At 32.6% G+C, this 23,671-nt stretch overlaps 1 protein-coding gene and 1 pseudogene across 1 annotated transcript; both read right to left on the reverse strand.

Moving 5' to 3' along the window:
* Positions 1–346: 346 nt before the first annotated feature.
* Positions 347–2,998, reverse strand: LOC138323485 (uncharacterized). Its single transcript, XM_069268130.1, has 3 exons — positions 1,868–2,998; positions 957–1,068; positions 347–564 (listed from the first exon to the last, which is right to left on the reverse strand). The coding sequence occupies exons 1-3, from the start codon at positions 1,925–1,927 to the stop codon at positions 374–376; spliced, it is 363 nt and encodes a 120-aa protein (XP_069124231.1). The 5' UTR covers positions 1,928–2,998; the 3' UTR covers positions 347–373.
* Positions 2,999–3,094: 96 nt separating this feature from the next.
* LOC138323483 (uncharacterized) lies at positions 3,095–21,988 on the reverse strand (annotated as a pseudogene).
* Positions 21,989–23,671: the final 1,683 nt, after the last annotated feature.

A 23,671-nucleotide genomic window follows, 5' to 3' on the forward strand; every position in this document is an offset into this window, starting at 1 on the left:
ATTGGACACTGGATTGAATATCAACTCTCGTCATATTGCAATCGTCATGACTAGTGCACGGAATCTACTGATCCCACTAATGTCTAAATGCACATATTCTTTTTGTTTTATTTGAATCAAGAAACGTCACCATCTTCGTTTTCCAAGGGTTTCGATACGATGCTGTCTTTTTCAAGAAGAAGAGGAAGGTAACGGATGATAAATATTGGTCTTAGAAGGCGCTGTCTAGTTGGTTCGCCAGCAAGAATCACAATAATCCGTTATATCGGCCTATAACATCAGAACCCTATTGGTTAGAATTATAATAACCAGAAAGAGAAAAACCAATGAAGAACAATAAATACAATAATGTTACACATTGTTTTATTAGAATTTAATTCAATGGAGAGGCACACTCGTAAGTCCCGGGTCCTGGGTAGTACAGTTTCCTGCGCACAATTACTTGGGTAGTATTTTCAGCTGCCACAAATCGGCAAGTTAGACCTTGTGCACAACTACAATGTCCATTCATCTTATCGAATGGGCTACATGGCGTTCCTTTGGGTTGATAATTCTCACAAATGCCTGTTGAATGAAACTATTTATCAAATTTTGGAATAAAAGTTACAGCTGTCACAATTGAAAATAATGATGACTAATGGGGGAGCGTGAAGATTACATTTTAAGTTATGAAAACACAATCCACATCTTAATTAGCGTGCATCTGCACCATTTTGTAAATGTTGTAGTGTACAACTATAAAATGTCGTCACTATCAATTTGCTAAATTAGTCCTACCGTGTTGTTAATGTGTTGGCGTTTTACAACGGAAATCCTTTAATTTAAACATCTCCTCTAAATTGATTAACAAAAGAAAAATCGAAGCATACACTAATATGGATTTTAATGATTTAGTTGTAATAGAAGAAGAAGCGTCTCCCATAGGACCCTTTACAATGTGAAAGTATTATACAAACCATGTTGGTTTTCCTGATTGTCAGGCAGTTGTCGCCTACTCATGATCAGAAACTCGGGACGTTTGTAGCAACATTGGTTTGAATGACAGTCGGCGTCCGACATACATTGATGCTGAGAACATATCAATATGAATATTCACTGCTGGAGCTTATATAGCACATACTATTATATATTAATAGTAGCTTTATAATTATTTTTATGCTAAGTCTGCATAGACACTTTGGTGTAGAATATCAAAAGCATGCATAATTTGGACGAAGATATCTCTATGCCAATGTCATTTTCCTTATCAAATTATATTTTGTGATATTAATGTTGTCATCCAATAATTGTCTATTTTTGCATCGTGCATTTGTTTTCGCAGAAAAGTATCTTCTGATTTAAAAACAATCAAACAGTACATTATATATTTCTCTCACTCTGATCTAATCTATAATCATTGGGTTTTTTTAATATTTCGTAGAAAATGTCTTTACAATTTCTTAAATGCCTCAAAATATTATAGTTTTCATGTTGAAGAGATAATCATAATCTTTCTAAACTTGCTGTACTTAATATTCTTTTACAAATTATATTGTAATGATTTACAAAGAACTAGACAAAACTGTAAGATATACTTAAAGCAATATTTTAAAAGTAGTCTTTGAAATTAACATCACACAAGATGAATCATCTTTTCTACACAGTGTGTGTCTGTATGTTAATCATTATACGTATTCCCAGATTTATTTTAATTCAATATGAAAATTGTCTATGTGGTCTGTAGCGATATATTGTCTTGAGTTTTGATTAACACATCGAAGGCAATTTGTGCTCAATTTGGTTTTCTATCCTTCAAAAAGTATTTCGACAAGGGCAATATTAAAATTCTCCATAAAGTTACAAACCCGACAATTACAGAATTACTTACATTAGCATATACTAGTGTCAATACACTAGCGAGAAGAGTTATGACCACAAGTCTCCACATTGTTAGTTCCTGCAATAACTATCACTGTCTTATCTCTCTGTGATAGCACAGCTGTAGTCTTATAACTACCTTCACACATATGTCGTATTAACGGTGTAACCTATTTTAGATTTTGGTCACCTTCACTTCATGTTCCATAAAAGCTTTTAAATGTAGTTTATCTAAAGTTAATCATGTCTACATTAATTGTTTTAGTGTGTATGTTTTACCTATTAAATTGCTAATTTGATACTGATTGCCCACTTTTTGTTTAGATATACTTACCAGCTAATTTCAATTTCCAGAATGTGACTTACTTCCAGAATGACTGGCATTGAAAGTTATCACCTAACTCCGGAGCTTTGCCTTATTTACCTTTTGAATCGTCCTCGTTATAATCAATCTTTTGATTTTTGTCTATTTTTTACATAATAATGTGTTTTCAATCAATGTGAGAATTAAGGATAACTTGAATGTGTATTCAACGTATGGAGTGCAATCTTAATGAAAACTTTAGGCAATACTTCTAATTCACAATGTCAATGGGAAATAAACTATTTGAAATGACTTGAAAAATGAAAATAATTTTGCCGCAGTATTAGCCGAACACGCTTTTCGCTACAAGTGCTGATATTATTTTGGATGATTATATTTATTTTATTTATTTCACTTATAACATCGCCTGTTAAAGTGAAATATATATAGGTTTTCTTATGATGGTGTTGAAAATATTGGTTGCGGCGTCATATGAGTAAGAGTCTAATGTATTTTTTTTTCAAGTAAAATGGCGATTTGCTAACAAAATAATGACGTCACTATCAATTTCCACAGGAAAAATAACTCATTAACATGCATAGACGGAATGAAATCCGGTTGAATATTCTATGCTATATTCCTAGCATAATTTGTACCATGGAATCATGAACAATTTGAAATGAATAAATGAACGAAGTTTTTATCATTATTGAAGTCATACGTCCCCTACATTCGAGCCAAAATATAAAATAAAAATGTAGAAATGATAAAACTACATGAAAGAAAACGTATATAATTTTTGACACAATCAAAGAAATAAAATATATTTTAAACATGATTGATTACCTTATTTTTTGCCAAGATTTTGCTTATTATAACGAAATTAATTGACTGATAAGAATAAAAATTAATAGAATACAACAAAATGTGCAATCACGTTCGACTTGTTTTAATAAATTATACAATGATTTCTTACCAATGTATCAATGAGAATACGAACCGGTCTATGACATTGGGTTTATGCAATCAATATTTACAATTGTAAATGATCGATAACACAGCTGCTTGTTAACGCATTTAGAGCGTTTTCATAGCAATTAACATGTAGTTGACTAAATAAGACATATAATTACACGGAAACAATTTCGATAGTATGCTTTCAACTAATACTTATAAATACACTCTTAAATACATATTTGTTTTTGTTATTCTAAACTGTAAGATGTTCTGGCTTTATCATCTAGTAATTCTATTATCATTCTAGTTATCTCCCTTTACATACCCTAAGCATAAATTCGATGATAGGAGCAACTTTTATTTCAGATATTATATAACATAACTAAAAACAGTTATCGAAATCAATTTAGCGTGATTAAATGAAGTAACAAAAAATAAATTAGTATTTATACAATCATTTTTATAAATCATATCAAAACTTAAATGCATCAATCATTAGCATTCAAAAACAAACATATAAATATATGGCACAATAAAGTATTCACGGTTCACTGAACACATGTATTGTGTTGGTGACATACAGCTAAACTGTATGGGTTAACACTAATTCATCGGATCAATCACACGTTATCGTAGAAAATTCTGGCAAAAAACACATCCTTAAACAGAATCTATAAATACAAATCTAGCTACTGGCCAATCAGTGATGAATTCCAATCCTTCGTGTATTAGCTTTTCAGACAACGTAAAATAAATTTCCAACTTTTCCAAGTTAAACAACCAACTGCCATTTTCCATTAAATATGGACTTTGGAATGTATATGCAAATATATTCCAAGTGATAAATAACATGACGTAAAATTACTAGTATTTGTTACAAATGTTGAAGCACATCGCTATGGCTATGGACAAGAGATAGACCCTCTTTTATACCATACATATGACTTGATGCCAGTTAACTGACAGAATTGCTCTAAGTTACGATATCACCGTAATAAAATGAAGTCTGAAGTCAGAATGATTTAAAATATTGACATACCAATTAATTATTATCACAGCTCTCATGTCAATATCACGGATTCTAGTCGTTCAGTATGTTTACAACACAATTGTCTATAAATACATTGTGCTGAAATTGACTCAGCAAATATATTCCAACATATAGCGGAATGTTTACACACACATATATATGTATCTCATAGTACTATTCAGCAGCCGAAAAAGGTCAATCTGCAAAACACTTCCTCCCCAAGAGCGACTTAATTGACCAAACGCAAATACAATTCAGCTATATGTTTAGGAGGAAATTGTTTAAAATGTTTCAATATATGACCAAAGGAAGAATACATTTTCAAGAAGACATTTTCTATAGGGCCGACTCACAATGGAAGATAGAGAGATTGCGATCCAACATTGTACAATGGGAGGTAAACTCGTCCTCTTATGTATCAGGTTATTCGTCCTGGACCGTTAATCTCCTATTCGGATCAGTAGTTTTGTTGTCCTTACTCCTCGTTGATCGTTTTATCTTATCTTTCTGCGCTGATTTGAAGAACTCGGGATCCGCAGCCATGTCATATTCTCTCGTACCATCATATATATCAATCTCCTTTTTCTTGTTTCTCCGTCTAGATCGCTTCTTCTTTCTATCTGTTTCTGTACCAGTCGATGTCATATTCAAGGGAGGTAATTGTCCTTTCTTACCGGCCGGTGTCGGAAGCAGCATGGGATCAATAAGAATCTCTTTACTTCCTTCTCGGTCAGTATCCAGCTCTCTTCCTCTTCGGTACGAGGAGTTTCAGGTCGATCCTGATCCGGCCGTACAGCACGTGACATCCTTTTATAATATAATAAGAAACCAATCAACAAGGCAACAATGACAACAAGGGCGACAACTCCGATAACGATGAGTATGAGCTTGAAATCTGACCCTTCCTCTGCAGTTGATTTACCAGCATCTGGCGGTAGATGTACCGTGTCGTTACCGAGGGTAATTAACATTGGGACAGTCTGCGATAGTTGGTTAGTCGTGCCAGGGCAGTTCTCCGTCGCCTGTCGGTAACATAATCACAAAGATAATAATGAATTTTATTTCATTATTCAGGACAAGAGTTCTATTCTTAGAAGTCGACATCTTAATGGTATTTATCTAAATCGGTATTATAACGATTAGTAAGAATTAGCTATTTCTTTATTTCCGTTACCAATACAATTGTCTTGGCATGCTTTTCTTTAACTGCTATAAAGTTTAACTCTGTTTACCTAAAAGTGGTTATGATCAAATGTGTAAACAGAATCTATTTATAGGGATGCTTAAGTTACTATGGTATGGTATACTCTACTTCATGGTTATAAAGTAACACTAATATACCTGTATCTGAATGACTTGAGCTGGTGACGTCACATCCATTGTCTGACTGATCTCCCCCGTGATGGAATCAATATCAAAAGACTGACTAAACAAGCCACCTTAAAAATTAAAATGATATAATGTTCTGTATTTGCATATTACAGAGTTATCTGCCCTTGTGGATAGGTATGGATTGTGACGTCATGTGTTTGCGAAATAATGACGTAACAATGGATACCTACGCACAATGGAGCTAACTATGTAATATGCGAAGAGGAATACCAAATTATCAATATATAATGCAATATATATGCATGAATGTTCTGTAAATAGTGAATTCACCAATCATGTCTAACAGATCGCGATTGCAACCACTGTCAAATAATGCAAATGATGTCATATCGTAATGATTTGATAATTGGATGGCTTCTCTTTGATTTCTACAATAAACTTACCTTGAAGTAGACTGTATACAACTGAGCAGTTTATAGACAGATCCTGGTCGTAAGCGTGGATAGCGGTTGGTGACACTGTTAGTTTACCCTGAAACAAGGCATTATACAGTTACACAGCACTAGACTCTTAGGTCACTAGGTACTGCATGACAATGATACAGCAACAAAATTGGTTTTATTTTTATATGAAATTTAAAAATGTTTAAAATTAGCTCTGGTCAAAGCCTCCGTTTGTAGCATTTGGCATTAGGTTAGATATTGTTAAGTTTGAATCCATGTACATTCGACAATCATTGCCAATGCTGTATGGATGTACTACTTGTTTGTTTGATTAATTAACATCATATTACCATATCCTATTGTATAGTGAACTATAGCCCTTTTAATAGTGCTATATCATTGAGGTATGCTGCCGAAGACACCAAGCAACATACCCCATCCGGTCACATTATACTGGCAACGGTTACCACTAACTAGGCGTCGAAGTAAAGGACCTACTGTATTAAAGTACATTATGTATTTTAAAGATGCAATTATCTGCTTCTCATTAAAAGTGATACATACCCTGTATGAGATACTGGTATGAGCCGTATAGGTGAATTCATCAAAGGCCGGAGGTAGGTCGTTCACGTCCGTAATGTCTATTCGTAGAGTTGTTGTCGAGAAGCGATTTTCTGGATCCTTATAACAGAGAACAAATGAAATAATAACACAATTCTTTCACATAAAGTGCATAGCTCATGTGTTGCATATAAATGTATAATAAATATATAAACGTATTTTAAGTCCATTTTCAAATAAATGAAATTACATTGATTATTCGATGACTTTAACCCACCAATATGCCTCTATTTAAATCAATTTTTTAGTGAATTCTTAGGTTGACCGACATGCAACAATACAAAAACACACAGTTGTTCAATATTTCAGAAATTCTATTCTAAGATACCCGATAAAAATGCGGTATGTTCAATTCTTTTTCTTTCTAAGTGGTTCTCCTGTAAGACTGGGAGAGCGTGATGTTCTCAATCCAGGGATAAAACGGAGTCGTGAAAACGGTAGTTCTTCTTAAATGATTGGAGTTTTTTACGATACCAATATCGATCCTTTTATACTCTTCTTATACGGCCACATTTAAAGTCTTATGAGCTTGCAAATATACTTACCGTTACCATCACGTTGACCATGAAATATACGGGCTTTCTCGTGACATATATAGCGTCAAAGTCTACTGATCGTGTTAAAACAACGTCACCAACACTTCCAAGCCTGATTTCAACATAATCTATTCCATTTACCTGTAAACCAAATAGTAAAATAACTGCTTCAAACATGTTTTCTAAATCAAATGTCAACAGTCAGTAACTGAACCGTATAATAATTACTTATGGGCGTGCTAAGTTACTAAAGGTGGGACAAGGTAATTTTATCAACTGTCTTTACTTTCATTTAGATCTAAAGCATTTTATTTTAAATACTTTTATATTGTATTGTTCAAGTGTATCTGTAGTTGCCATGTTGCTTTCTTTGTCATTAATTTATGATAATTTATCGTATTTACATAATGAATTCGTTTGCAAAAATTACATCGTTTCATCAGTTGTGTTGACGAATACATGACATCAGAAACAACACAGTTTATCAACTGATCTCCATGATTTCATGTTCACATGAAGAACATTCTTCACTGCGATTTATTGTTTATGATTTAGACGACTATGAATCTATTTTATCTGTAGATGGTTTTCCTTTTCTTATCTCCTGCATAATACACGAATTATTTGCACTCGAAAATAAATTGATTCCATCAATGGCTTTTCGCAACAGAAGTTAACACTGTAATATGTATCTAAGACATGCGTCGTCAATGTATCAGAATACATTTCCTCTGTCGGTACAGTTAGTTCGTTTTCCTGTTACCATTTGGACACTCATTTACAGGTAGTATGTTCATTTTTATATCTACAGCATATTTACATATAACATCACATTAGACGTTTTCCAGTTTCATAATTTACAGACTTCAAGAAAGGATATAATAACCTGAGGATCTGTAGTGTAGCTTGAGATTGTAATTATATATAATGTAATATAATTACCTGAGGATCTGTAGTGTAGCTAGAGATTGTAATTATATATAATGTAATATAATTACCTCAGGATCTGTAGTGTAGCTTGAGATTGTTATTATATATAATGTAATATAATTACCTGAGGATCTGTAGTGTAGCTTGAGATTGTAATTATATATGATATAATATTATATAATTACCTGAGGATCTGTAGTGTAGCTAGAGATTGTAATTATATATAACATAATATAATTACCTGAGGATCTGTAATGTAGCTGGAGATTGTAATTATATATAATGTAATATAATTACCTGAGGATCTGTAGTGTAGCTAGAGATTGTAATTATATATAACATAATATAATTACCTGAGGATCTGTAGTGTAGCTAGATATTGTAATTATATATAACATAATATAATTACCTGAGGATCTGTAATGTAGCTGGAGATTGTAATTATATATAATGTCATATAATTACCTGAGGATCTGTAGTGTAGCTGGAGATTGTAATTATATATAATGTAATATAATTACCTGAGGATCGGTAGTGTAGCTGGAGATTGTAATTATATATAATGTAATATAATTACCTGAGGATCTGTAGTGTAGCTGGAGATTGTAATTATATATAACATAATATAATTACCTGAGGATCTGTAGTGTAGCTGGAGATTGTAATTATATATAATGTAATATGATTACCTGAGGATCTGTAGTGTAGCTAGAGATTGTAATTATATATAACATAATATAATTACCTGAGGATCTGTAGTGTAGCTGGAGATTGTAATTATATATAATGTAATATAATTACCTGAGGATCTGTAGCGTAGCTGGAGATTGTAAATTATATATAATGTAATATAATTACCTGAGGATCTGTAGCGTAGCTAGAGATTGTAATTATATATAATGTAATATAATTACCTGTGGATCTGTAGCGTAGCTGGAGATTGTAATTATATATAATGTAATATAATTACCTGAGGATCTGTAGTGTAGCTGGAGATTGTAATTATATATAATGTAATATAATTACCTGAGGATCTGTAGTGTAGCTGGAGATTGTAATTATATATAATGTAATATAATTACCTGAGGATCTGTAGTGTAGCTAGAGATTGTAATTATATATAATGTAATATAATTACCTGAGGATCTGTAGTGTAGCTGGAGATCGTAATTATATATAATGTAATATAATTACCTGAGGATCTGTAGTGTAGCTAGAGATTGTAATTATATATAATGTAATATGATTACCTGAGGATCTGTAGTGTAGCTGGAGATTGTAATGGTGTTCATCCCAAATTTAGGAGGACAATCCTCGTCCGTCAGGGTATTATTGATAAGTATTAATGTTTTTCCGACTGGTGCATCCTATGGGTAATCGGTGATAAATAAGAAAATATTGACACAAGCAATGTTATTGTTTTATAAAACAAGCACAATTTGACGAAATGAAATAATATTTTGTCATAAACAAGACTAATTGCATATATCGGTCTATCGTCATTTAGGAACAAATTTAAAATGAAAAAAATAGTTATTCAGTTAAAACAAAGGCGATAAAATTAGATAACTTCACATGGTGCTATATACGTTAAGCACTTCGGATATTGTAGGCCAATTTGTTCTGAACTTTATTCCTTAGTGTTTTACTAGCAGAGTGTCTAGTAAGAATCTTACCTCGGGTACTGTAATGCTAAGTGGTTTTACAGAAAAGTCTGGTTTAAATTCATCCACTTCAGTATTAATTACTGTAAAACTCTGAAAAATACACGAAATAATTTTAAACATAGAAAATTCGTTTCATCTATAAAAGAAACGATCAATGAGAATATTTTATTTCACTTTATATATGTAGAACATGTTTTATTTATGATAAGGTTGTGATGTCAATTTTTAAAGTACCAAATTATATTTAATTTCTCTTCATTTCCCAGTTATTGCTATATCATTTGTTAAACCAAAGTAGCATCGACCCAACTCGAATTTAACACTAGTTAAAACATTGGATTCACCTTATACAAAACGTAGGATGCATGACATAATTCTTAGTATATGCAATAAGATGGAATTACAGTTCAAGTTGCGTTAGAACAAGGCTGTTTTCAGCCGAAACCCTTTGTTTGTATGTCTTCAGACCGAGGTAACGTGTTCCAAATGATTCGAAACAGTTCTAACAAGCCTAATTATATACAAAAATTATAGGCAAAAGAACTCCAACTGATTTATATTTCCAAAACTACAAAAAAAAATATTTAAATGCATAAAAACAACCTAAAAAGCAGTGAATAATCGAACATCGAAAATTTGCAGTTTCTACTACTTTCATTTAAATTCATAATGCATTACCTATATTAATGAAGTATGAGCAGTAAATAGTAAGATAGAGTTTATCCAAACCAGAACTAATACTACTTACCAATGGAACAGGGGTAGAACTGTCTGAAGGATCTTTACAGTTAATACCAATAACAAATGAGTTTAACTCCCGCTTCTGTAAAAATATGATAATCAGCGTCACATCTACAATTTTTATTTTCACGGATGCCCTTCCGGAGGTTACATTAAAAAACTTAACATAAAAGTTATTTCTAGGATAGATTATACATGTATATAAAAATATTTTCATTTTAGAATTGACCAAGATTACATTTTTAAACATATCGATAGAAATTTCTGCAAATTTTTGAATTTATTTTAACTTTATTGTTTTAAATTAAACAAGGCTAATCTCACATCGACCATATTTGAAGGCTATAATTATAATCAAAACAACACATGAATATTATTGTATTTTTTCATTTCAAAAATATTAATGTAACAATATATATATAGATATTATAACTGATTTAATCCACCAATGGAGAGAACTTATATAGGCCTAGCCTGTTGTTCCATCCTATTGACTGTACCATCAATATGTCAATAAAATTTGTTGAAATGAGAAAAAAAACACCTCATTACAACTTACGTAAACGCTACAGAAATACTCTGCGTTAAGTGGTTCAAACAGCGAAAGTATAATCCTCGTGTTGGTTACAGAGATGTTTATGAATTGATTCAGCAGATCGTATTCAAGGACCGGCATTACGTTCGTTATGCTGAACGTCCAATTCAGTGTTGGTAGGTTTGTCGTGTTTAAAAGGACGATATCTGTACACAAACAAAAAAACTACAACAAATGATAATTCCACGACGTTTAGTCATAGGATTACACATAAATACGTCATGCTGTGTGATTCAACGTTGGATCAGCATTTGCCCGCTTAAAGGATAACACGCATTTGCTATAAACCTTTGTAAGTTGTGGTGTTGACGTAATCCATATACATAACGTCATTATGTTCAGTGTTATCAGCGCTTGATCCTAAAATTGTTTGAAAGACTGTTCTTTTGACATATACATGTAGGTACATATATGTAATGAATGTTCAAACAAAATGTATTAAAATTATACTGGATGACACAGTTCTATTATTGACAAGTTGATTACAACACTGTAATCCTTTTTGTTTTATCTAATATGTCTTCAATTATCAATAATGATTAAATATTGCTTGTAAAGAGCACTTTCATTGGCTAAAAATTACTTTATCAACCAATAACGTCGCTTCTGATTTGCTGAGATAACGGCGTAATAATTTCTTAGACAAAAGAGTTCCAAATTTTAGTAAAGTGAATTATAAGGATTGATTTGAATAGATTTTTTATGTTATGAAGATATAACACAAAAATATCACATAATAAATCTATTCAAGTTAATCCTTAAGTAATGCATGACAAGTTCACACACACCCACTAGATATAGAGTACTTACCACTATCCTTTTCAGTAACCTGAGCAAGAGCTGGTGATATTGCCTGAATGCTGTTGATACAACTCCCCTTTACTGTAAAAAATAAAAAATTATGTTATTATAATCTCAGTCGTTTTGATCAAAATGTTGGATCAGAATATTGTTAAAGTGAACAGTCGGGCAAGGATGGCTAAAGTCGGTAAAAATGGTGTGAATGTATCCAGTATAATTTCTTATGAAATAGAAAAATAAAATCTTTAATGGTCAGAACTGGAAAACGTAAGCAGAACTTGGCCGTCGTATTAATATGTGAGAACATTTGGAAGGCCAATGAACGCATTTAGACTGGTTTTTTCTTTGCCCGACTATTCACTTTAAGGAAGGGTTATCATGTTTAGAACTAAATTTTCGTTTTTTTTGCTTGTTTGTTTATTTGTTTGTTTTTAAATTTTTTTTTTTTTTTTTGCATTTTACCTCAGTTGTACATGCAAGGAATGAGATTTATGTAAATAAAACTTTGTTAAGTTTCTGATAGTATAGGTAATTAGTAACAAATCAAATGCTTTGATTTATGACGAATTTGAAATAATTCTGAATAAGATATATATCTTTCAATAACTTATATTGCTAATCAATTGATTAAATTTAATATTAATGCAAATTTTATAACTTTTACAAACAAGAAAAATTACCAAATACCTTTTGGAAGGCCTATCAACGCATTTAGACTGGTTTTTCTTTGCCCGACGATATTCACTTTAATATTAATGCAAAAGTTTATAAACAAACAAGAAAAAATTACCAAATAAATAACATAGTTTTCAGAGAAAGAAAATTGATCGTTAATACGCTGGAACAAATCTTTAATTATATTTAAAATCATGACATATTATAAAATCAAACTTATGATTTAGTTCATATTGATATCGAACGCGAACAAATATACAAATATTCATATAAAAATACACAATATTTCACGTCTTCCTTATTTACAACAAATATTCCCAGTGTATACAAGATATCACAACAAAATATGTTCAAATCAAAACAAATAAGCGAATACATAACACGACCAAGTGTTCTTAATGACAATCGTGCATTAATATTATACGATTTTACAATTATTCGTGAAAATTTTGAATTTGCGTTTGAGTTCTCTCGCGAAATTACGGTATAAATTGAACCTCGCAAAAATATAATGGTTAAAGATGCTCCATCGCCGACAGGGTATATATGATATTCATCATTTGAACAGTAATTGGCGTTAAATCCTGTATATCATGTCTAATTAACACAAAAAAAAATAATATAAAATAATTTATCTTGCCTTTGGTGCATGAGCAGTCATTACTTCATTCCATATAGCATATAGTGCCACCGAATTTTTTCGGAATGCAATTCATTTTTTTTTATAGTTTTAACTTAAAATAAAATTAGAAGCTCAAACTTTTCAATGGTGGTAAGGATGTAAAGTAAGTTACTTTTATAACTGAAGAAAAATACTAAATGGTCGTTTGTTGTTTTTGATTGTGAAAAAATACCATTTGTCAGCGGTGGAGCATCTTTAAATAGTATCTTACTATTGTTCAATTCCTAAAATGTATACGGTTATGTATATGACAATAAAGCAGATAAACAAACCTGTGGTCAGGGAGAGGGCGACGAGGTAAACAGCTATTAAAGACGAAAAGGTCATAACTGCTATAGGCTAGGCAACTGGAGGGTAAAATTTCAGATGTTGGTCCTTAATTAGTCTCACATGTCAAATGTTGATCTGTAATATACCGAAGTTTCCAAAAGTGCGTGAATATTCACATTATAATTCCTTTTACTTTGTGAAAGGCACGTTGTCTTAAAGAGAAGTTAAAAAATACAACAACAAAAAAGGGGAATAGGATAGGATAAGAGATAAATGCAGCTTGCACCATTCTCTGCCCTCAAAATCTGGCTTAACTACCAGTATTTTTCCACTTCTTCAAATAGTCGGCACTAACATCCCTAGTTTGTGCTTCCTACCACAAACTAACAAGCAGCAAGCTCTGTTCACTCAAGGAATTAACGCAACAAGGATATGGCGAATACTTGGCACATCTTAATGAAAAAAGATGGCCGATAAGTTTTATTATATGATCTTTCAATTAAAGTTTTCAATAAAATAAGGTTTTACAAAAAACTATGAGTGAAGGTGCGGCTTTAAAATCGCCTATGAGTGAAGGTGCGGCTTTAAAATCGCCACACAGTACAATATCAAGAAATTTTATAAGAGAGAATAATATGCTAACAATAGTAAACATACATTATACATATAAATGGTACACATACAAGTACAAAGAAAGCGGTGACAAAAATATTTCGATAGAGAACAATATGCAATAAATGTTAAAAAGAAAGCAATGCATAAAGCAAATCTACATTAAACATATAAATGTTGCAATAAATGTTAAAAAGAAAGCAATGAGCATAAAACAAATGTGGATAATAAGAACAAACAGGGATGTGGTCTGGGTGGGTAATGAAATGTTGATAGAATAGATTAATGGCGCCCGTGAAAATTTTTTCTGTCCGCTGAAATGAGTAGTGCGCAAACTCATAAACAAAGCGTGGTCACGTGAGCTGATAAGTCAATTAGAAGTAATCAAATATATACGCAGAGGCGGTAAATTTGAATCGACTACAAGGAGGCGGTAAAATTGAATCGTGTAAAAAATCGTCTATTGCATAGACTCTTTATTTTTCCACTTCTTCAAATAGTAGGCACTAACATCCCTAGTTTGTGCTTCCTACCACAAACTAACAAGCAGCAAGCTCTGTTCACTCAAGGAATTAACGCAACAAGGATATGGCGAATACTTGGCACATCTTAATGAAAAAAGATGGCCGATAAGTTTTATTATATGATCTTTCAATTAAAGTTTTCAATAAAATAAGGGTTTACAAAAAACTATGAGTGTATTTACATATTTTGAGAGGAAGGGAAGTAACTCCGATACATCTGCCTTCTAATGTTACATTTTTTTCTGTAAATAGAATGATTTATATACTTTCTATTAGTCGTGTGGTATGGAAAATATAAATTCATCAAATCAGCTATATAGGCTGGATAATCAATGAGATTATATCTTTTTTTGCAATGAGAGCATTGCTCCTTTCTGTTATCACACTCAAATGAAAGAAACAGATAAAGCAAGACTGTACATACACATGTCATGTAACTGTTTGCCATTATAGAACTTAAGACCAAAAGTGATGGTGATTGGAATCCAGAACTTGGTTCCATAAGCTCTATTTGTTCCTATACTGATAAAATACAGTTGTGTCAAAAGGTTCTAAACAGGATAATTTATAATATTTGTTAACGCATTATTTTATAAATTATTTGTAAATATAAACCCCTTCAATCTCAGAACATGTTTACCTTGAAGATACCATTCAACTAGTTGTTGTTGTTGATTGAAATACTTAGCAAATAATGCTGAATGACTATGTTGTTTATGTCGATGTGATAAATCACTCTTTTAATCCATAAAACATATTAATCTATTTTCAAAGGTCTACATGTTAAATATTACCTATGCATATACCTTGATTGTTACGGCCAAACGTGAGGCGGTGTCAAAGATGGACATTAGCAAAAAGAAAGTCAGTTAGGAATGGTTATTTGGTTGATTAGTTGTTTATATTTAACATCATGTAACAACTAAGGACATTTAAGAATAGCCTCCAATGTATGCAATGTGTTGTATATACGAATGTTTGTATGATTTGGGAGACTGCGGTGTATTCGTGTTACGTCTCTTTCTATTTGAACTATTGCCCTTTATATAATGTTATCTCTCTGAAACACTCCAGTGATGTCGGAGATTAGCCCATCCACCCGGTCATATTATACTAATAGCGGGCAAACCTTTCAACAAAAACTACTACTTTTATAGAATATGGTGTGTATCGGTCAAAGGGCAGAATACCCAGAGTCTTTTTCACAGAGGTGGGCCGTCAAACGTGAAAACTATGAGGTTTGATGAATTAAGCTGTGGAAATCATTTAAAGGCACATATGATGCTTTATCGACTTTGGTGTGTCTCGGCTAGGGGATATGGTAGTCAGGATGTAGTGTAACAGTAAGTTTATAACTCTTGAAACTCAACACAATTATCAACTTTTTTTACAGTTACAATTAAAAGCAATTTCGGTTAAAGTTGTATTTCTTGTAATTTTCACTGAAACGATATGTCGTTTTAACATTTGATATTTGAACATGGTCATGTATCTTGATGATTAAGCTCCCCAAAACCATATGTCAGCCTATAAGAGAGCCGTAATCTAGGCATAATATATTCCTGGATTTGAATAAAACGCCTTCAATGACCGCCATGTTCAGTACCTTCGGGTTTTGTCGGAATTCCGAATCGTATCACGTGACTGACGTCCACACGTCCTGCACGTGGTGATCCAGGTAACTAGCGTAAGCGCACATGTGTTTGTTTACGTTTTCCTTCTAATATGAGCAATCGTGCTGGAACATGTCCACAGAGCGAGTATTTGAAACATCTAATTCACACATTGCCGTAATTCAATATTGTGTTATCAAATATTATAATGTGCTAGCATCATTTTCTTTGTATGTTCAGTTTGCTGAGGTCGACCACATGTTTTGTTTTACGAAAAACTGTTGACATTTCTCTTGGTTTTACAACTCTCGTGTTACTTCGAGATTGTCGCGACGATGTTCGGAAGAGTTCGGAATGACTCGGCATCTTTCGTTCGAGCCTATTTTTTACGTGTACACGTTAAAAAGATTTTTTTTACCTTAAATAATTAAAATACTTCCAGTGCTGCAACTTTATAAAAATTAGAAAGTTCAAACCTCAGACAGACGGAGAAAAATGTGTATAGCACCTATACAGTTTTTACTATGACAAAAAGAGAGAAAGTGATAGACCATACAACTTTTGTACCTTTAAAGTTAAAGGAAAAACGTTAATTTTGAATCAAAATTTATTTACATACAGTGAAAAAAACTAAACTAATTTGTTAAAACGTCACGTTAGGACATCTGTACCTACACTGCTCTGGTATGCATCATTTTTAATAATCTAGCATACATTTGTATATTAATGAATTCACTTTAAATAAAAAAAAAATGACAACTGAAAGATAATTGCATTTTGTTGTTTGGAAATGTTCAGCATTTCTTATATGCCTTGTGGTTCATTTAATAACAATTTTATATGAGCCGGCATCGCCTAGATACCAATGGTGGCTGTTGTACACGAATCAGCTTGCCCTTCCGGAACAGCGTTAATCACGTAATCTGCTTGGTATCAAGTGAATCCGCCCATGTCACATATGTAGTTACGACGTGACATGAGGAGTTTTTATGTGTTGTGAAGTGCTGAAAATACTTCTATATAACAATTAGAATAAGGTAATATAAGGACATTAACATGACAGCACGTTGCTTTTTCTGGCTTGTGTCTCATTACAACTTTAATGTCTGTCAAAATACAGAATTTGTAGACAGACAATGGAAGAAATGTTTAAGTGTCCGTTTTTAAGTCTATAAAGGACACCTTTTATGAAACTTCAATCGAAATGAACACTTATTGTGATTTTATTTGTATATATGATTATATTTTAATTAATGGTTGGTCGGTGGATTAGAATGACGCCCTTACGGTAATAGCTATGGTAATTTAAGGACGGCCTCCTGTGTATATACTATAGTGCGTGTGTGAAGTGAGTGCGTGTTTTTGGAGACTGCAGAGTGTTCATGATACGACTTTTTGTAATAGTGTAACTATTGCCTTTATAGTTATAGTGTTATCTTACTGTAGCATGCTGTCAGAAGCACAGAACAAGTACAAGAATGTTATTCTTGTCTTTGTATACATGTATTTTAATATCAAAGTAGACTGTGTGTGTGATAAATTTAAATAAAAAAAAGTTTGTTATCTAACAGATTTATTTTGTTTATCTTACTGACAGATTACTGACAAATTATTTGTTCAAAGACTTCCTGGTTTGTTTAGTAATCCTTCACAAATTACCTTTGTTTACTTAAAATATATATTACGTGATGGTTTGCTATGGAACGTCGATAGGACGTGAGAAACCGGTAAAAAAATCAACACATATTGTCTGATAAGAAATGTGATTTTACACAGAATTATCCGCAATAAATTTGACAATAAATAGTCAGTAATATATTTTGTGCCCGACTTAATGTCCAAAGGCTTGATTTACAATGCATCTGTTGTTTCTGTAATATTTACATGCTGAAACCAAGGAAGATCCATATAAAGTTCGTTCGGTCTGATAAACTATATGATTCATTTGAATATCAATAAATGAACTACTTTGCTAGTACTTGAAGTTAAGTGTTTGTTGAAACATATGCACGACCATTCTTTTTATATCGTAGGTATTTAGGGTTTAGAATTTATTTCAGAAGGCAGACTTTCGAATTTTCAATTCACGTGTACATGTTCACTGCTAATTTACATAATTTTACATGTATTATTCAACTCTAAACATTATCTTAAACGTTAACTTTCAAACTGCACTTTTAAAATAGAAATAGGAAATTTGCTTATGCTCTTCTTATGATAAAAACGACTAAACCGCGCTAGTTTGGATTCACGTGAAACGAAATAAAGTAGACAATCATCTAAATTTATGTGATGATTTCTAGCGCATGCGCATTACACACCTCTCAATTCACAAACATTCGTGTTGTCGCATGCACAACGAAAGTGATATTAAAATATATGATATAGAAGAGATGCACCTCTATCCAATTCTGATCCACCTTATTGAATCTGGTGGGAAGAATTGATTATTAACATGGTAGATAAATACAGCTCAAACGGTTCACCTACAGTCCCCGGTTATCAATGCGGCACATATGGTACACCATGATCACTTCAATCTCTATAAAATTCAAATGCTTATCAGCTGTACAGAGGCTCGGGGGAGGGGGTAACTGCCTGTTTTATCAAACAATCGTTTGCTGGACGAATACTTGATTGTCAACAAAGATCGATGTGGTATGTACTTGACACATTGAGCTCCATGTTTAAATGTCGGATTTGCACCAGCTAATAAAACCATATCCTTATACTGTGGGTGGGGTAATGGGGTCTTTAACATTAGCTGGCTGTTCTTTATAGGTTTGCGGTATTACCGAACGTAATAATAGAAGATATCTGGTAGAATAAGTCGGGAAACCATTCTCATATTGGAAGTCTTATAGCATTATTGAATCATTTTAGAGATATATGAGTCTATACATAATGATTATAGTTCGGAATTTCCGCCTTAAAATATCTATCACTTATATATGGTAAATGGGACTTTCACATCTAGTTAATGCTTTTCTCAAATTCAAGTATACCTAAGAGAATTAATTTGGTTCTAACTAGCCTATTAGGTGTTCATTATAGAAGGGCCCGTTGAAGCTGAAACATGAATACAGTTTATTTCTCGCGTCCGACAATAAAGTGGCTTAATCATATGTCACTGATGTTAATAGCTAATTTCGTCAAAGTTTACACATCATTCCGTAAAGGGACATTCCAAATAAATGAGATTCGCTTTAACATACCAACACCTTTTAGATTATTATAGCGTCTACACAAATCACTCTTCAATAACATGTTATCACAAACAGTATGCAAACTTTGGTTTCTCTAAATCATAGACAGTATAGTTTATTGGTGGAATGAGCACAGTTACAAATCCCATTAAAATAGAAAGTAAACATTAGGCTTAGTCTGTTGTAATGTTTGTGAGGGACACCGCCAAACTAGTATGATTAGCCGCTAAGTGCGAGTATAGATAACTAAATGTCCCCTGTCATTCCCTCGTGCCTTATCTGGTTAAAAGTCATCATCTTAAAATAGACGTCAATAACATATACAATCACTTGGGGTAATGCTCTAGTGCCGGGTGTCGAGCTGTCTGAAGAGTGAGAACATTGTAAACTGACAAATGTCTTTGACACATATAGGACCAAACTCTATTGTTATATACGCGTATAACGTGTGATTCAAAACTTCCAAACGCTATTCCATTAATACCTGTTATGTACTGTGACTGTTATATACATGTATGTACTGAATAACACGATTTTATAAACACTTTTTACATTGTCATATGCATTTTCATGGGTTGCTATGTTTTGTGCGTATAACACAGATGTGGTCGATAGATATAATAGCATCATTGCTACTCCCGATGCACTGATCGTGTTTTCCTTTCGATTTTTCTTCTTTCAAATCTATTTTCTAACCTGAATTTGTATTTATTTTTTCTAAATGTTCGAAATTATATATTATCTATGTTTTTAAATACAGTGTTTCAGTGATCTGCTTGTGAATTTGTTTACCTCTCAAAGACTATGTATATTTGATCCATAATGGCATCATCATCAACGAGTAGGGTTGCTATAGTTTACCTCAGTCATTACATTTAAACAAGCGACAGCATTTACATATAGATCTACTATTTGTTGCCTTAGCAATGACATTGAAGTTGTTACGTTTTAAGTAGACAACATTCATAGATATACTTCTTGCTACTTCTTAAAAGTTTCCACATATGCCTTGCGGATTTTTTTTATGATATGCTGTAAAATATTCGTTTTCTGAACACTGGTAATCCCTAAATAGTCATTTATGAATTCCAAAGTAAAGAACCTTGTGAATCAATAACGTCAAAAAGTATTTATTGGCCTATATATGTTTATTGTAGATACCATTAAGAGTTGAAAATAAGGTACCAGTTTAGATTGATCGTTTTATTACTTCACTTGTACATATCTCCATTTATCAGCTCCATATATCCTGTTTATGCACACCTGTCTGTGTATTTCTAGCGAAACGAAATGCAAAGGCACCACATAGTCATTTTTTTTAAATATGTCATTTTTTCTGTCTATATGATGTTATTTTACCATATGTCATTGTTATCATTAAATACGAGTTAAATATGGACTTTTTTGGAAGTAACTTACTAAACACGTCTAGGTAATCTCACACCATCCGTTTCTGTAAGCAAATAAGACCACTTACTTATAATGTTCGGGTCACCTTTTAATAATATCATTATGTATTTTAATGTAAACAAACATGTAGACGAACACGTTGTGTTAGTATTATTTTGGACTGACGAAGGCCCTATAGTGGCTGAATATATATTCCATAGAAATGATTTTGATTTTACCCTCTTATTTTGGATTATTAATATACTAGTTTTATACCGTTTTTACCTTATTATCATTTAATTTTCGGATCATCACCTCGGAATATTATCATAACATACATATTTCTTCGATAAATCACATTTCGTTATTTCAACTTTTTTTTTATTCAATTCGATTTTAGTATACGTAATTTATTATTATTCAATTCCTGCATTGTCTGCAAAATTCATCACGACATTTGTGATATTTCTTTCTTTATAAATATGTTACGTCCGGGTATTTATTGCAAATTGATATCAAAAACAATTCTAGAGACATTGCCAATTATGATATTTTGAGAAATACCAAAAGGTAAGCCTTATCATTAAATATATATATATAATGACGATCTGTACCATTTTTTAAACTAGGTAATAAAACATCCAAACTATTATTAAACCGTCGTTAACGGACAATGTCAGCATTGAACCTTTATTCTGATACCAATATACACCTAATAAAATTTCAAAACCACAAATCACTTCCCATACCTGTAAACTCAATCACAATGCTTCATCTTGAATCCCTTGTCTAACCTATTTGGTAAAATCTTCCTCCAGAATCCAAATCCTTGTATCCAGAGTTTCTTCGTCAGAGAACGGCCTACTTCTTTGTGTCACAACTAGGGAACTTAGAAACCAGCATATACTTCCAGATAAGGCGGCATGGTGCCAAAATATCAGCGGGAGGAATTCGGCAGTATATAGCACATGATTCCTCTTTTTTGTGCTCTTTGATAAACCACCCCGTAATGGCGGACGACTGGAAATTGGCGTACTATGTTTGCTTGATAAATGTGAACCCATGTACGTGTTCCCTGATTAGCCAACGAGTAAATCCAGGTAACCTAGGCGTGAGGAGATAAGAGAATGACGGGAGCTCGCTAGTGTTGATAGGTTGAGTGGGCCCGATAGCCAGGAAGGGTTCTGATTAATATTTCTATTATGAATGTTGGGTGTCGACTGATAAATGTTCTGTTGAAGGTATAACCGAACACAGTACACAAAATATATGTAAAAACATTCAGTGTAAAAGACGGGAAGTGACGTAGTGTAAAACCGTAAGCAATGTTAGTCATGTCCGGAACAGAATTATTTACTTGTAGGTTAAGCCCTTTGGAGGATGGTGACCCAAAGAGAGATATTATCAGTTATAGAACAGTTTACTGGGATGGAGAACCCGGAACAAAATTAGCTAAATGTCTAAGAATCCTAAAAACAGAAAAACGCTGGTATTAACTTAATCCAAAGGGATTTCACAGCTTATCTGGCTACATTTCATGTCGGAAAAGAGTAAACATGTTAATATTTCACAAATATCAGTGAATGAAACAAAGTTCAGTCATCGTTTACAAATATTTTGATGAAAGAGTAATAACGCGCACATTAAAAAATTGAACAAGACATCCCATTGGATTATTAAAAGTATGGTTAGATATAAATTTAGTGTAACGTTTTAACTTTATATCGCATTTTAATCATTTCTCGAAGTTTTGCAAAAGTATGTAATCTATTAAAAGCAATATGCATTTTTTTTTTGTATTTTTGTTGTATATACCTTTTTTCCAGAAAATGCAAAACGATTCAAAAGCATGAACTCTTATACGTATATACAAGCTCCTTTCACACTATATGTTTATAGTTTGGTTTGGTTTATTAGTTTAACGTCTTATTATAAACCAGGGTCATTTAGTGCAATGTGTTGCGGCATATGTTACGCACGCTGTGTTATATTTGTGATGTATCTTTAGGACAGTGGAACTCATGCTTTTTATAGTACTATCTCACTGAAGCATGCCACCGAAGAAACCAATCGACATCCCCCCCCCCTTCTCAGTGACATTAAACTGACAACGGGAAGACAGTTGAAAGGGTCAATTAAATGCTGATATCCGTTAAACGCTTTCTGGTATAATTATGATTCATATGAACGTCTATACAATGATGGTGTAATTTTGAAAATAGTGAGGTTTTAATTTAAAGAATAAAACAATATATTGAATGTAACAATGGGGAATGAAGGTAACAAAGCAGGGTTAATGGCGTTTCTCTCTCATTACACATACAATATTTCTTCATATGAAATTCAGTTGGAGAAGTATTGCCTGTGTACTTGTTACACATTTTATTCTTTCCCATCATTGCATTCTGTTATTAATCACTGATTAACACCATATATAATCTCTCTTAATGCCAAATATATTGGTATGAACGTCCATTTTTGGGGAATATCCATGTTACACAGTTGGTTCGTTACTAATCACATAAAAAGCAGACGGCATTTCTGTGGCTGGTTGTGTTTCCTAACAGCGGCGGTCTGTGTTGTGGATAAACTTACGTCTGTTTATACGATTGTTTTCTACTTGGCGATTATATCATCGCCATGACACCCGGTTTGTGACGCGTTGGCAACACAAGTCTGTATACATCTATATTTTACTGTTATAATTGTACCAAACATCGTGTCACATGTACTTGTCACCAGATCAGTCGATAGTGATCTTTGTTTTCATCACTTTCTGTTTCTCTTATTTTTTTTTATCCATTGTCCATAACTTCGGTGAGGAAAGTAAGTAGGCTATCACTGAAGTATAACAGATATTTTAGTGGATTTTTTCCCTCTAAGAAA

Source organism: Argopecten irradians, chromosome 5 (genome assembly GCF_041381155.1).
Source record: "Argopecten irradians isolate NY chromosome 5, Ai_NY, whole genome shotgun sequence".
In the NCBI taxonomy this organism is placed as follows: Eukaryota; Metazoa; Mollusca; class Bivalvia; order Pectinida; family Pectinidae; genus Argopecten; species Argopecten irradians.